Raw genomic sequence first — 17,154 nt, 5'->3', positions numbered from 1 at the left:
AAAAACTTACATAAGAAATATAAGAGGTAAATGGCAATTTAGAAATGGGTTTGTGATTTTTAGTCCAAACTGGGTTTTTTAAGGATAAGTTCAACAACTGCTAAAACAGAGCCAGACTGGAGAGAGAGATTAATAAAATGCACTATGCATGGGCCAATTTGGTAAAAAATCTTAAGAAGCAAAGCCAGTGGGGGAATATCAACAGGGCTAAAAGTTGGTTTCATGTTTTCCTGAACGCGACAATGTTCTGGAAGTTTACAGGAGTAAAGAAGGACAATGATTGGGCCAGAGGTGGTTCGATTGGAGATTAGGAAGTGGAGGAGCCTGGCCCAGGTGGCTGGGGAGATGGAAGTCTGTGCCTCTCTGCTTAGGCTGCTGCTCCGCGACCTGTCCCCCGAATAAGCTGAGGATGGATGGATGGATGTAGCAAACATGACTTTAGTAAATTATTGAGAAAATCCTTTATCACATCCCACTAAAAAAATCAGACGACAGCCCGTCTGTGTCCATATCATTTGTTCCAGCGGTAAAGTGATGTTTGCCTGTTTAAATGTCTTTTTAAGAGTGAACTTCCTAGTTTTTGGCATCCTTCAGCCGGAAGCCATTATTGTCTCTTTGTTCTCTGTGGCTCAGGGCTTTGCATGTTAAGATGCAGAGATGCAGATTACCTGCTCTGCTGGCAGCTGCATCTGTCAGCTTCTGCTTCCTCCATGTAAGGTTTAATCATCGGTATTTATCTTCCCCACAAAAAAACTCTTACCCTTAAAGTGTTGCGATATCACGCTTCTGCCCTTAGTCTTACATGATGTTTCTCCATCAGGTCCTCTGTGACACTCAGTGATTTTTCTTCCACTCTTTGAGCTAATGGGTTCTTGTCCATCTGCTGTTGTTTGACGCTCCATAGGTTTTATTGTTCTCATGAGGCAGATCATGAGATCCATGGTACACGAGGCATCATTTATTTTATTTAAATGCTCTTAATTGTAAATGCAAACAATCAATTGTATTAAATGTGCTCATTAATGGTTACAGATTTATTGCAAGCCCTAATACGTACAATATGTAAGAATTTTACAGTGAAAAATTCACAAATCTGTTTTAATCAAGTTGAAACAGATTTTCTTTTCGGCCGGCTGGGGGGTTGTTAGTTCTTCCCATTTTAAAAACAGGAGAGGGATGTTTGTTTTCCATCCGTGAATCCACAGGGTTGACAAGTCTACGCCGGCTAATGCTGCTGCGTTGGCATTTGGAAATCAACACCGTTGAGCAAAGGTTTTTCTGTTGCCATACGAGTAACTTTAGTCACTGTGGTGAGAGTGTTTTTAAATAAAGCTGCATGAACTGCTGTGAGATTTAGGAGACAAGAGCAGTCTTCTTTGGTCTTGTCTAGGCTCAGACTAGCCTGTCAGCCTTGCCGAATGCACACACTACTTCTCTGAACTGAGGCTATCCAGTATGCTATGTTCAGAGGCCTTTGGGTCTTTAAAGTAATCACCAACTGTTTTAGGTTGCATTATACCACATATGTCAGAGTCAAGGCCCGCGGGCTAGATGCGGCCCGCGGAGCATTTTTATGTGGCCCGCGAGATAAATATCAAAAATATATTAAAACTGGCCCGCTGGCCGATTTAACCGCAAAGAATTCAACTCCCATGATGCTTTGTGGCATCAGCGAGGAGCCGACGCGCCCCCTCCTTTGTGTTTTTTCAGCGCCTGCTGCCGGGTGTCTGCAGCTCCGCTGTCTCGGACAAACTACATTCCTCTCACTCAGCGCCGAGTTCACTCCGCTATTTTCTGACGTTGAAGCCCAGAAATGGAGATTCTAGCCGCTCAGTAATGTGATCACGACTGAAAGAGAAAGTTTTCCAACTAACGTCCAGACAGAGCTGATATAACTCCAGCGAGCAGCGACACGCTCATATCAGCATGGCTCTGTGGTTGCTGTGGTTGTGTTTCCTCCCCGACACACAACAACGTGGTCAAGCTGCTCAGACATGTTCAGCAGCACAAACCTATGTGAGCACCTGTTGTCATCTAATGTTGTCATTATTATGATGAAGATGAACAAAACAACAGGATTCTCCTCCTCAGCTCAGATCAACCCCATGATGCAGGTATCTGGCTGGAACAGGTGAGCATCACAGTAAACCAGTGGAGCAAACTGAGCTTTAAATATGTTGGTTTTCTGCTCCAAAACATGAAAGTTAACAGGTGAGATGTTGCATTTTCATTTAAGATAAAATTATATTTTTATTTTGTTGTTGGCCCGTGAGAAAAGATTTAACCTACAGTAAAAAAGGAAGTGGAAAGGCTGCAGATAGATGAATAGAATAGAAAATCCCTTTATTGTTCCTCAGTGGGGAAAGCTAGACGTCACAGCAGCGATGACACTTATTACAGGAGAAAAAAAGGAGAATAAAAAATAAGAAACATGAATAGACAAGAAAACATAAATCCTGAATAGATTTATAAAATGCTGATTATACCACAAGTAATGAATACCACTGATGCCTTTTATTTAAAACTGACTTGCTCGTGTGTAATTTGGTTATTCCACATTCACTGTTAATGCAGAAATATGTTTGTTTCCAAATTAAAAGGTTCAAAATTGCATAAATGTTGATAAAGAAAATGTGCAAATTTGCCGTCACTTTTTCAAAAATATTAAGTTTGGCCCTCGACTCCGTCCCAGATTTTCATTTCGGCCCCGTGTGAGTTTGAGTTTGACACCTCTGCATTATACAATCAGTAGTAAAGACATTTTTAATCAAGGCTGCCCTTTGTCACCGATTCTGTTCATAACATTTATGGACTGGATTTCTAGGTGCAGCCAAGGTGTGGAGGGCATCCATTTTGGTGGCCTGAGGATCGGGTCTCTGCTTTTTGCAGATGATGTGATCCTGTTGGCTTCATCAGAACGTGATCTTCAGCTTTCGCTGGAGCGGTTTGCAGCCGAGTGTGAAGCAGCTGGGATGAGAATCAGCTCCTCTAAATCTGAGACCATGGTCTTGATTCGGAAAAGGGTAGAATGCCTTCTCCGGGTCAGGGATGAGGTCCTGCCCCAAGTGGAGGAGTTTAAGTATCTCGGGGTCTTGTTCACAAGTGAGGGAAAACTGGAGCGTGAGATCGATAGGCGGATTAGTGCTGCATCTGCAGTGATGCAGGCGTTGTACCGGCCTGTCGTGGTGAAGAGAGAGCTGAGTCAGGAGGTGAAGCTCTCGATTTACCAGTCGATCTACGTTCCTACCCTCACCTATGGTCATGAGCTTTGGGTAGTGACCAAAAGAACGAGATCGCGGATACAAGTGGCTGAAATGAGTTTTCCCCAAAGAGTGGCTGGGCTCTCCCTTAGAGATAGGGTGAGAAGCTCGGTCATTCGGGAGGGGCTTGGAGTAGACCCGCTGCTCCTCCACATCGAGAGGAGCCAGTTGAGGTGGCTCGGGCATCTGGTCAGGATGCCTCCTGGACACCTCCCTGGTGAGGTTTCCCGGGCACGTCCAACCAGGAGGAGACCTAAAGGTAGACCCAGGACACAGTGGAGGGACTATTGGGCCATTCCCATCTGTATCGGGTCGGCCCGGGCCGGGTAGCCCCAGTCGGCCCCAGCCTGGCCCGGTTGATTCCACACATCCTTGTCTTAAACCCATGTGGGCTGATTCTACCCACCAATCAGAGGCTTGCTCTAATGGAAGGTGTGAATTTGCTGTCAGCAGTGGGTGTGTTGGCCCTGGTCAGCCTGAAGCAGACCCCTTGAGAAGAGGGCTGAGAATGAGCCTTGGTTGGCCCGGAAAAATACCAGGCCACCCAGATATGTAAACAACCTACGCTACCCGGCCCGGGTCGACCTGGTACAGATGGGAATGGCCCATAAGTCTCTCACCTGGCCAGGGAACACCTTGGGATTCCCCCGGAGAAGCTGGCCCAAGTGGCTGGGGAGAGGGAAGTCTGGGCCTCTCGCCTTAGGCTACTGCCCCTGCGACCCGACTCCGGATAAGCGGATGAAAATGGGTGGATGGATATAAAGTATTATAGTAATAAGCATCACTGTTTATTTCATCAGATGCTTTAAAATCCTACCTTCATACATACATGTTTACCATACATTTATACCCTCCAACGTTTTCCATCATTGTCATTTATTAACACGCACCGTAACCTAGTGTTACATTCACAGAGGGAAATGTCGGGCTTACATGTAAAGAAACAACTTGTGACTAAAATCATTTGGGAAAATGAACATTTCAAGTGTACCAAAAACAATGGGCTCTCACCGCCAACCCACTGTTGCTTCATGTGGCGCTCCAGAACTTAATGGCAGTTGTATGTTTCTTGTTTCCATGGTATCAGCCACCTGCAGTCCTCAGCTGGAAGCAGGAGATACAGCTGCTCCTTTATCGCTCTTTTAGCAGGTTTTTGGGGACCATGCTAGTGTTTTACTGCAGAGCTTGGAAATGTTCTTTTGGATCATTCAAATCTCACCTTTCAGAATAACTGAAGCGTGTTTGCTATACTATCATGCAGAGGCAGCAGACTGACACAGGAAGTGTGTTCTTAGTAAACCAGCAGTGTGAATTATAGATGATTCATCCTTCAGCTTTAAGTGATGATATAAAATATGAATCTTTAAAATAGCCTACCACAGGAAAATGTAGGTACAGGTTGGTAGTGAGGCTCTTAATAGAGCCTAAGGGGTGGATTATTCTTTCTGTTTTAAGCACATTTAATCCTGTGAATAAAGTGAACAGCTAGTAATTGAAATAAAACTATTTAAATAATAAATATTTTAATTCACTCATGCCTGAAATTTGCCTGTTTAGTAGATCGAACATGTGGTTGTGTTTGAATTTTACTATATTTATAATATTCAGCCTTTTTAATTCTGTAATTCACTATTTACAATCACGTTTTATTCTTTAAATACAACAATCTGTTTCTTCATGATGAATAAATCTCAATGTTGTCAGTTAAAAATAATAGGAATTTAAAGAAAGACCGGAAAACTGAATTTGGTCATTGAGAATGTCTTACTCCTCTGGTTTGAGTCTTCTATGATGTACAGCTGAACAACCCAGAATTACATTTAGATTTACTTTTATAATTGCTTCCTACACGGAGCTCTGACCCATCGGGACAAGCTGGAGGTATCAGCAGTACTACCCTCCGTTGCAGTGGGTTCTGGACTATACCTGCAGTAGGTTTCTGACAAGTGGGTCTGCTGTACGGGGACAGCAGGCATCGACTGTTCAGGCTGCGGTCTACAGATGCTCACCATGGCCGGCATCATCACGGGTGAGAACGACTCAGAGGATGGACAGTGGACACTGGATTTGGTGAACTGGTGTCAGCAGAGCCACCTTTGCTCAATGCAGGGAAAACCAACTAGCTGGTGGTGGATTTCCTTGTACGGGTACTGGTGAACATTCAGGGAACAGGCACTGAGGTAGTGGACTCCTGTAAGTGTTCACCTGAACACCAATCTGAAGCCTCTGAGAAAGGGCCAGAGCAGACTACCTGTTGAGGAGACAGAGCTCCTTTGGAGTGCAGGAGGTGCTCCTAAAGACCTTCTTTGGCTCTGAGGGGGTATCAGCCTTATTTTAGTGGTGGTGTGTTGGTGCAGCAGCTTATCTGTTGCTGAGAGACTGAGATTAGATACGTTGACGAAGACCAGCTCTGTCCTTGCTAATAAATGAAACTGGCATGGAGCTGGACAGCTCCTTCAGTTTCAGACATCTTTATTCAAGAAGGCAGCACTCCTGCTGTTAATGGAACCGTTATTTTTCTCTGTTGATGTTTCTAATGCATGAGTCCCTGCATTATCCCTGCATTTCAGTTTTAATTCTTATGTTTCATTTCAATGTTTTCAATGTAAGATTATGCATACTTGCATTTAACTGTGAACTTGCTGCTGATGCACCTGAATTTCCAATCTGCAGAAGTGTAAACAGTTTGAAGCAGTTAGCACTCGTTTGTGTTGAGATGTGCAAACTGAAAATAGACACATCAGACACTAAAATGATCTTCCTTAAGGATTGTGACTGGGTCTATACATCAGGGTGCTCTATGAAAGGTGGCCATAATATTACACCTGGTTTTGTTTTTGAATGGTTAAAACGAGATTAAAATTATTGTTCCTGACACAAATGTTATCTACATTTGAGCAAATTCTGAATAAAAAAACTTTTGTTTGTTGTGTTTATTTCTGGAGAGTGATAAATGTGTGAGATATTAGTAGAGTGTGACAATCTCGGGTGTAAATAAAAAGGACGGTTGGATCCCATCCACGGCCGCTGTATTGAGGCTTCTGCCAGCATGCATGCTGGCAAGCAGATCATAGTGACACCTGTGATTTTCAGCCATGAGGAGTCCAGGTGTCAGGTGTGATAAATTGTGACTGTGGAGTCGTATCAGATGCCAACATGCTGCTAGATTTCACAAATCTAAAGTGTTACTCAATTTCCAGTGGCACATTAGACATGGTTCTTGTGCACAAAGCTGCAGCTAACCTGCGGAAGACTGGTCTACTCTGTAGGCTCTGCCGTATTTATATAGTATATCAAAGGTTATGTTGATACAGGAGAACTTACACTTCATCTATTTCAGTAAAGCGTTGGTGGCCCAGGAGTCTTCCATCTTTGGGCTTTAGAAATGTCCCCACATTCTAGCACTGATATGGTTTTCTTAACAGGATATTTAGTGTAACTGCTTAAAAAACTTCCATCAAACAAGTAAATAGAAGAATAAAAAGGCATTTTATTTTTTACTTTTCCGTAACAGAGTTTCCTAAGGAGTGAACGAGTGTCCCGAATGGTCCAAAGCGGCGGCTGCTCAGCCAATGACTTTCGAGAGGTTTTTAAGAAAAACATTGAGCGTCGCGTCCGCAGTCTTCCGGAGATCGATGGTCTGAGCAAAGAGACTGTGCTGAGCTCCTGGATGGCCAAGTACGACATCATCTACCGAGGCGAGGAGGACATGCGGCGTCAGCCACAGCGGGTACATATGAGTGCTGTCTCAGAACTCATCCTCAGTAAAGAGCAGCTCTATGAAATGTTCCAGCAGATCCTCGGGATCCGCAAGTTTGAGCATCAGCTGCTGTACAACGCCTGTCAGGTGAGTAGAGAGGTCCACGTGTGCACTTACATCAGAAGATACAGAAACAGATGTTTTAATCAAAACTAGTTCTTCTTTACCCAGCTAGCACTGCTTCTGGAGTCGTCGTTCTCCCATTGTTTTTAGTAATAAGTATTTATTTATTTTGGGATAAAAACTCAGAAGAAAAACAAAGTAAGTGTTTGTGAGACTTTGGAAGGATTTGGGTGGATCTGTCACACACACACACACACACACACACATATATTTTCTCTGATCATTCAGATTCTAGTGGGTTTAGTTGTTTCGTTTTACAGAGATGGTTGGAGTTACTATCACCAACTCTTTGCACATCAGACAAACAAGATTTTAACTTTGTGTTTATGCATGTTTGATGACACACATCTTTACTCATTCAGCTTGGCTGCTTTTAGAGAATGCCATGCTGACTTTATCCAGACTCCTACAGGATTGTTTCCTCAGGCGTGTGTGACTAACTCTCTGTGGGCTGACTTCTCTGTGTGTGTGCAGAAACAACTGTAGCTAGGGAAGTCAGCTGGAGCTCCACTACCATCATTAAGCCTGTACAAACTACTGAAAATATGACTAAATACATGCAGGCCATAGTAACAGTTTTACATTTAAATATGATAATATCCAGATTACGGGTGGGTAATATGGTGGAAAAAAATCATATCACAATTTATTTTTTTGCTAAACTACAGTCAAGATTTTAAATGGCCTGGATTATAAAAAATGTCCTTGGCTCTAATGAGCATCCCAGCTAAACAAACATCACACTGCCTGAAACCTGCTCTGATTGGTTCATTGGCGTGCCTGTCATGCCGACAGCTATGGCCAAATAAAGGAGACTTGAAAATGGCAACAAATGATCAGCGCCAGAAGCGTCCACAGTAACATTAAAGATCCTTATTCTGTCAAAGTACAGTATTATCTAATCCATTCAGATTACAAGAGCAGCTGTGTGATGTAATGTTCAGTAACCGCAAGAAGCACCATGTCATGTTGGGTTTTAGCCGTCTGACCCAGGACATTCAGAATCAGCACAGAACACAGGGGTTACGGTGAGTAAACAATAATTTATTATTTCTAAGGTAAACTAAAAGAGCACCATCAGAAAGGCGAGGTGAATATCTCGAAACTCTGTCCAGTCTCTTTAGTCCATTCCTTCTTAGGAGCGAGGTTCGGCACTCGGGAAGGAGGAATGTCCGGTCTTGGGAATTTCACTGCAGTACTGATGTCCACCTCTGTGTACACATTAGAGAGAATTACCACGGTTACAGCTAAACGCACATTTAATAAAGATATAGGCTACGCATTGCAGACAATAAAAACATAAAGTTGTAAGCATTAGAATTATAATGATCACATTAAAGAACATTTGGAGGAATGTTCTTTATTTTTGACTAGAATCTCAAATCTTTAAATTAAAATGTAACTGCTTTTTATCCATTTTCAGCCATTAAGACACCCAATATAAAATAAGACTACTTATAAAATTATTTATATATATATATATATATAGATAGATAGATAGATAGATAGATAGAGATCTTAATAAAATATGTTTTTAATGGTGTTTTATTGAGCTGTATAATTTTTTAAAACATTTTTTATAGAAATAAATAAGCAAGCAGCATTCCTTGTGTGTGTGTGTGTGCGCGCGCGCCTGCTCGCTTGTCCCTCCGTCGGCCGTGACGGGTGTGTGTGTGTGTGTGACTACAGACAAATGCATGACAGAGTTAGCAGCCTTGAAACAGCCTGATGAACAACTCTCCCCACATGTTTTAAAAATGCTAATATAATGTTTCTGCTATGCTAAATAATGATTTCTCTATAGAACTACAAAGTCCGACTGGGGGAGGAGAGTACAGGTCTGCACTATGGAGGGGGGCGGAGTTTACAGCTCCTCCTCCAGTTTAAAGAGACAGTACCCAAAAACGGCTCGTTCTCAAGACTCCTCAGAACAGGGGTAGATGAGGGTCTGTAGAGCAACAATAATGAGGAAATCAGACCAAAGAACTGCAGTTCGACTGTATTTAGACCCCAACTGAAGGATTTAGATGTAAAAAGGAATAACTTAAAAGCATGTTATGTCTCCTTTAAGGTAAACTAAAAGAGCACCATCAAAAAGGGGAGGTGAATATCTGGAACTCTGTCCAGTCTCTTTAGTCCATTCCTCCTTAGGAGCGAGGTTCGGGACTCGGGAAGGAGGAATGTCCGGTCGGTAGGTGAGTGGCAGGAGCAGAGTGAAACTCGGGAGATCCACAGAGTCCGGGAGTTTGGAGAGGGCAGAGGAGAGCGGGTCGGTCGGAGAGTTGAGAGACAGGCGTGAGTCCAGCGTTATGGTAGGTTCTGTAAGTGGAGGCTGGGATCAGTAAGGACGGAGAAGACACGTGAGGTTACTTGGAAGGAGGCTCGGAAGACAATCTGGTCATACTCGAGAATACAGACTCGTGACACTCAGGTAACACTACCAAGGTTGAGTAATCACCCAGCGCTGAGGTGTGTCTCCCTGCACCTTAAGAAGCCGGCTTCTTGATGGCAGACAGCTGGCCGCTCTCCAGTTCCGCCCATCTGTAATTGCTCAGAAAGTGTGTTAGGTGTGTTCACTCACCCCGACTGTGACAAACCATTTTTACACAGTGGGGGGGATTTTGCCTTTTTTTTTTTTTTTTTGGTTTTGGGAGTTTAGTAACATTGATTTTAAAGCAGCAAAAGTGCTCATTTACTTTTGCTTCTATTCTGCTTCACAAGCAACTCTTGAAATTTTACTAATATTGGTTGTTTTGGATGGTGTCTTTTGATGTAATTTCCTCAGTCACTACTGAGTTACAACCAATCATCAAGAGTTAACCCAATGTTCCGTTCAGCTATCTACCCCGTTCATGTACTTCAAAGATTCTAGAACATGGCCCAGTAAAGGGTCTGTTCAGCTGGCCTGGCGAAGTGGAGATATGTGCATGCCGAAAAACCCGGGTAAAATGACCCTGGTGCCCCGGAGTGGAAACGCCTCTCCTAACTGTTTTTCCCCCTTGGAGTTCAGTAACTTTTCATCCTCCACTGTGACGCTGTCCAGATTGTTGATAGTTCTAACATTTACATCGATTATTCTCTGACCATTTTGCCAGAATATTTTCCAGTCTTGTGGACTCTTTCACATTAACTGGTCATGCTTCTGGCCCCACACGCACCAGGGGGCATAGTCTGGACTGGAGCTTCTCAATTAACCTAATTTTAAGATCTGGGTTTTAAAAGATTCTAAAAACAAAACAAGCTGATTATTTGCTCCTCACTCATGGTTTAGTCTTGCTTTACTCCAAGTTTTCAAATCAAGCACGCCTCCCTCACAGCGTTTCCAACTTAGCAATTTAGTCACTTTTTCTAACAACATTTCAGACCCCTTTCTTGACTTTTTTTCCTCAAAAGCAACTAGCGAACAGCGTATCAACATTTCTACCCTTAGCTACTTTCTGTATAACTTTGTCGTCAATATTCTTTGCAGGTTGACAAAATACACCTGCGCTCCGGACGGTCCATCTGTACATTAGGAAAGGGAATGGTTTGCGCATGATCATGTTCTGTCTACTGACCAATCATAACCTTTTCTCCGTGGAGCTCACTTACTCACAAATTAGCTGTTTTACAAGCAAAACTAATTCAAGACACAGTGAGCCGTATCTGACTTGGATACTTATTTTATCAGTGCTTTATCACACAATGAGCTTATGACACACATTTGACTTGTCTTCATGCGCTCTCATGCCACACCTCTAATTTCTCACCCTGATGAATAAGAATAGTTCATCTCTCTGAGCGACATGTTTCATCGTGCTGCTGTACACACTCCCCTATGGCACCGCTGGACGGGGTTAAATAATTATTGTGCAGCAAGTTGTGGAGTTCACTACAATATAGAACTTTTTCAGCTTTCTATTTATTTTTATATTACACATTTTTGCACTGTATGTTTCTTTAGTTATCAGTATTTGCAGTGTTTGTTTTTATCAAATTGGGTATATAATTGGGTAGGCTTAAATACGTGAAATTTCAGCCTATATACTTTCAGTCATAAACTACAAGGACTCTAGATGGCACTCTACAGTTACGGGCCATTTAATTGTCTTTGCAGTAGAAGTCTAGAGTAAAACTTTTAGCTCACCCTAATCCTGGTTCCCTTCTTTTGTCTTAGACTTGTTATTATTGAACTTTTTGCTGTCTTTATCTTATTTTACTGTCCATTTAGCTATCGATATGAGCATTAATACACATCATGCTGTTCAATTCTGGTTTTACATGTGATTCATTAGTAAAAAAAAAATCTAGAGAACACGTTCAAAAAAACTACTTAACATTAAGATTCCCTTGAATCATATAAACTGCAGTTTGTATCAATATGAGTTAGTTTGTTAGATGTATGAACCTCTGTCTTGTCTATAAAGTAAACACATTCTATGAGGGGTTTATAGGAAGCCTAAGTCATACCCATCTACTTCCGCACCATGGGTCCCCGGAAGAATGAAAAAAATGAATGCAAGTCAACGGACCTAAAAACGCTATTTTCTAATTCCGCTTGTTATGTGCCATGGATTTCACATTAGATGCATTTTGATACCAAGAACGAGCTTATTTTCGAACAGGGGGAAACAAAATTTTAGGTTTTGTGTGAAAATAAGTCCAGGACTACAAATGCGCTTCACGAAAGTGACGTCATCAAACCAGACATGGAGAAAACTGAGGGAAAATAGCTGTAAATTCGGCAAACTTGCCACGGAAGGAAAGAACCACCATGAATCTGGTCATGTGGTAAGTGGCAGCTACGCTAAGGGAGAGGAGAGTATGTGGTGGCGTCACATATGTGAAGTGCCGATTACTAGTTTGTTGTCATGCTAATTACAAACTTTTGCAAGCTGATAAATCTCAAAGTACATGACTGGCGTGGTCAAAACACCCATCATTACTTTTCATTTAAAATTCTGTACAACCTTTTTGTGATCCAGGGCGTAAGGCAAAGTGGATTAGGAAATAGCTTTTTTAGCTCCGTTGACTTGCTTTCATTTTTTCGTTCTTCTGGGGACTCATGGTGCAGAAGTGACTTAGGCTCCCTATAGAGTAATCCAGGTGTCACCCACAACATTAAAAGTTTTATTTTTATCAAATGGCACAGTTATATTAGCTGGAGAAACTTTATCAGCGCTTTCTTGTTTCAAAGCAGAAGCTTCAGTTCATCCTTTACACTTTCAGAGTTGTGGTTAGTGATTAAATTTAACTTTCATCACTGATTTGTTTGTTTTAATTTCTAACCATTTGTGTGGTTCTCATTTTGACTCAGTCTAATAGTGCTTACATATTAGCGTCTGTATGTCCTGTAATGGGGGGGTAGTGTCCGGCATCTGCGATTCATTTTCATGCTGGGTGCTGAGTAAACTTGTCTGTAGCACAGAGCTGCCGATCATTAGGAACAGGAAAAGAGAGTGGTGTGTGTGTGTGTGCGTGTGTGTGTGTGTGTGTGTGTGTGGCACATGATCACGAGGACGCACACAACAAATTAATAAAATAATGTGGTTCAGAGTCTTCAAAAGCCTTTGTTTACCTTATGGAGGACGCAGCTGACTTTCCAACATCTAAACACCGCCCATGGGCTCGGGATTTCCGCATTCCTGAGAAGTCCCTCAAATTTATATGTGAACACTACACCACCCGTACCAGACCGAACCCACGCCATCCAGCCCCACCAAAACCCGACCGTGTCGATGCTAATGTGCAAGCACTATAATTGTCCCAAAAGTATGCACCCACACTTTGGTTTGCCTAATCGTTTGCTGATGGCCACTCATGGTTCACCAGAGAAGTCTATTAATCTGAGGTAGATTTCTTCTTGGCTGTCCTTCATCTTTTCTTCCTAATTGGTTTATTGATTCTTCGTGCTTTCTCCTTTTTTCTGCTTCTTCCTCTCCCCAGCTTGATAACGTGGATGAACAAGCTGCTCAGATCCGCAGAGAACTGGATGGGAGGTTACAGCTGGCAGAGAAGACTGCCAGGGTAAGATCTGGAATTAGTTTGCTGTTAATGTGTTTGTAATTTTGACATTTGATGGAAGCTTTAATTTAATGGCAGGCTCACTACAATCCAGATTTACTGCAAGTGGAAATAAAGAAGAACGAGTGGTGAAAAAGACCTCACAAATTTTGGGTTGTTCAGGTTTCAATTAAAACATTTGACAAGAAATGAACGAAGTCTAGACACGTTCATCAAGATTCAACTGAAGCCTTCCTGAAATTGGCTGAATAAAATACTCCAGCAGTTCAAAAAGGAAAACACTGGATTAAGAGAAGTAGATGTTTATCTGAAAGGAGCTCTATTTTGTACAAAACCAGATTTCTACCCAAACTGGGCAGTAAGACGTATCCTGTCTGCTTCTCAGAGACTTGGCTCTCAGAGGGTGTGTATGAGAATAATTTGGTTAGTCAATCTGACAGAGAAGCAAAACAAACATCTTGATGGTTTATGAATGTTTTTAAGCAACAGTTGACTAAATAGAGAATAAAATCTCCACTGAAGTATCTTCTTAATGATTGGATCCCGATCCATCAGTCAAACTACCCTCTGACCATCTCTCCTCCCACTGTGCATACCCCTCGTTTAACAGGCAGACATTTTCTGTACTGTTTGTTGTTTACAAATTTCATTTAAGAAGTTGCTTCACATGTTCTGTCCTGTTGTTAGCACTGAAAATGTATTCATGCAAGTATTTTATTTTGAAGGGAACCTTCAGGAAATGCACTCTTCTTCGGTCGGTGACTGTGTTGCACTTGACAAGAAAAAAGAGACGTTGAAAGGTTTGATGTTGCTCACGTTCTGAAATGAGCATTAAATGTTCATGATAAAGACGCTGGCGTCCGTCATCCTTTTAGAAGCCTGTATTCCACTTCATTTATGTTTGGAATTATGGCATAAAAGCCAGGTGCCAACAAAGGGTCGAAAATGTAAAGCTGAGCCCTCAGGAACAAGCGATGCGCATTGTTGTGTTTTGGAGGTCTGGCTCACAGGGTGAAAGGGAGTTTAAATTCAAAATGTAGCTTGATCCACCGGCAAGAAAAACATCTTTAACAGGCCTGAACAATAACAACAACAGTCTGCAAACCTCTAGTGAAGCAATGTGATGATGAGTTTGACAAAATCTCTCTGAAGGAATGTGAGAAACTGATTGTAACATGCACAGAAACAATTGTAGGAACTTCTCATTTGCTCTACGAGCTGTTGGATCACAGGGCTAATTTGTTCTTTTTTATGATGTGGTGGAAGTTTTGCTTTTCTTGTGTTGAGGTCAGAGATCAACAAAGGATTTTTTGGTAAAGACCAGGGCCCTCATTTATCAACCATACTTACAAACAGATCTGTGTGTATTTCTTGTGTGGGAACGATTTTTCGCATTGTGTGGCATTTACCAATTTGTACTTGTGCGTGAAAATGTTCCTAAATATAAGAAGAGCTCTGACCGTGCATAGGAACAGCATCTAGAGGTAGAACGGGGAAACAGCAATTGTTAAGGTCTCAGTCATCCACGCCTGTTCCTCATCCACAAATTATATTTATCCAGTATGTAATTAGGTCAGTGGAAAAACTGCTTTTGCACATTACTGGTGCTAAAACCAATAAAAGACACATGTGACCGATGGTAATCTGACATTATATCATGAATAATCTGTGTTATTTGATGATTTAACAGAGGGTGCACACTGGAAGGAACGCTTTCTTTGTGAGTGCAATCGGAAATCCTTCTGCTGTGCTGTGGTTTGGGACACTTTGTGGCGCGACAGTCAAGACTAACAAATCTGATTCCAGTTCATATTTTATTTAACAACTACGAGAATCGCCCAGAACCTCCTCTGCTCCCGGATCATACATGCAACCAGACTGAATGACAGCAGAGACAGGCTGAGGCTACACTCTCAGGCAGCATTTCCAAATAAAACTAACTCCAAACAGAACAACTCCTTAAATGTAAATGACAACCCGTTACTCTACGATTTCTCAAGTCCAGTTTTTATTTATTTCTGACGGGAACCTCTTCTCTGTCCCGACCGCGTTTATAACTTCTGCAGCTAGGTTTTTGAATTTTTTTCTGTTTTTTCTTGGTGCTTTGGCAGCCAGTGTTTCGATCTTGTCAATAAAGTTGTGGGGCTGCATGGTGGCGCAGTGGTTAGCACTGTTGCTTCGCAGCACGGAGGTTGCAGGTTCAAAACTCGGCTGCGGCCTTTCTGCGTGGAGTTGCGTGTTCTCCCCATGCATGCGTGGGTTTCTTCCGGGTACTCCGGTTTCCCCCACAGATCACAACATGCGCTATAGGTTGTAAATTGTAAGTCGCTTTGGATAAAAGCGTCTGCTAAATACATAAACATAAAGTTTTTCTTATTTTTTGGTGAAATAAACCAGGAATCTCCTCACATGCTGAGTATGTAGTGTGACCAAATATGGTTGAGGGTGTTTCTGTATGTAAATGACGGTGAACGGACGGGAGCACCTGGGAAGCTCTGGTGGGATTTATCATCAGACGATTGCAGAGGAACGTGCGTGCGAGAGGCCACCACATGTTTCATAAATCAGTCTTTTGACTGTTCGTACACACATTCTAAATTTCGGTTGTAGGAGGTAATGTAGGGCAGTTTTTATGAATGTTGATAAATGAGGGCCCTGGTTTTGTCCTCCAACATTACATCTAGGTAAGAGAACATCTTAATTCAACTATCAAATCAAAGTGAGCCCCGTGGTCAACCAGGCCAATAAAATCCTTGGCCCATTTGCAGACGAGTCAAAGCCACATAAAACAGTTCACAAAAATGCTTCATTCCTTATTTTGTCACTATTTTTAACACATAATGGCTGTTGTTAATTTTTTAAATATTTTAATTGATGGACATACATATTCTATACATTTAGAAATATGAGTTTGTGGGCATGTTTATTCTGCTTTGCAGTAGCAGTAGTAAGGGACTGTTATTGTCTTCCTGTTTAACATGCTGGTGAAGGTTCTCAGTCATCCAGGCCATGGTAATTAGGGATGGGTACCGAATTCGGTACTTTTTAAGGTACCTACCGAATTCCATAGTACCGACCGAGCACCAATTCACGTCATTTCAAACGGTGCCTCGTTTCGGTACCCGTCCATCATAACGAGAACTTGCCAAGACAGCTGCGCATGCGCAGGAGCGTTTTGTCGTCGCTTGCTGTGAACCAGTTGTAAACAGAGCAGCATTATAGAGAGAACGCAGGCTAAAGCTTGGGTCCACTTCACAAAACGTGATAGGTAACTGAATGATGAAACCAGCGACAACTATCTAAGTGAGACATCCTCATCTTAATCTGCTCCGGTAGGTAAATATAATTAGCTTGATATATTCGCTTCCGTTTCACTGATGGTGCGTTTGCTTTCTCCTCGGAACTCCGAATTTCCGACTAGAACAACATGAACGCGCTCTAAAGTTTGGCTTCACTTTACTAAATGTGACGGGTGAATACGAAACCAGTGACGATCTAAGTGTGAGGGATCGTTTTAATCTGCTCCAGCAGCTAAATAAACTGTTTAGGATATTGTTAGCTTGATATGTTAGCTTCCATTGATATCAGCTAATGGTGCGTTCGCTTTCTCCTCGGAAATTCTAACTTCCAAGTAGGAAAAATCAAATGAAAAAGGACGGCAAAAGGAATGAAGATACACAGTAAATTTAGTTCACAGTAAAGATGTTTGCTTCAGTTTAATTATCAGCTTATAAAACTACAAGGGCAATGTTAAAATACAAACAGTTGTATGTTATTTATCGTGATATTTATCAAATATTGTTATATATTGAGAAAAATATATATTTAATTATAAAAGATAATTAAAATAATAAACACTCAAAAGTATCGAAAATTGGTACCGTTAAGTACCGGTATCGATTCGTAGGTACCGGTAATTAGTACCGGATCGATTCAAATGTCAAAGGTACCCATCCCTAATGGTAATCCAGAAGGGTTCAAATGGAACTGGACTTCTTTGGTTTCTTG

The 17,154-nt window shown here is 41.9% G+C and overlaps 1 protein-coding gene across 8 annotated transcripts in view; it reads left to right on the top strand.

The window, feature by feature from the left end:
- Nucleotides 1-17,154, top strand: part of cadps2 (Ca++-dependent secretion activator 2) — a 221,702-nt gene that overhangs the window by 54,564 nt on the left and 149,984 nt on the right. For all 8 annotated transcript variants that reach the window (XR_008564370.2, XR_008564369.2, XM_054746515.2 and 5 more), the window contains exons 3-4: nt 6,775-7,107; nt 13,069-13,149. Coding sequence is in view for 6 of the 8 variants with exons in the window: in XM_054746515.2 (XP_054602490.1) it covers nt 6,775-7,107; nt 13,069-13,149 (414 nt within the window). In the remaining 2 variants the exon portion in view is untranslated. The remainder of the gene's footprint in view (nt 1-6,774; nt 7,108-13,068; nt 13,150-17,154) is intronic.

This window comes from Nothobranchius furzeri, chromosome 14, assembly GCF_043380555.1.
Source record: "Nothobranchius furzeri strain GRZ-AD chromosome 14, NfurGRZ-RIMD1, whole genome shotgun sequence".
NCBI lineage: Eukaryota > Metazoa > Chordata > Actinopteri > Cyprinodontiformes > Nothobranchiidae > Nothobranchius > Nothobranchius furzeri.
This window is presented reverse-complemented; position numbering and strand designations above follow the sequence as displayed.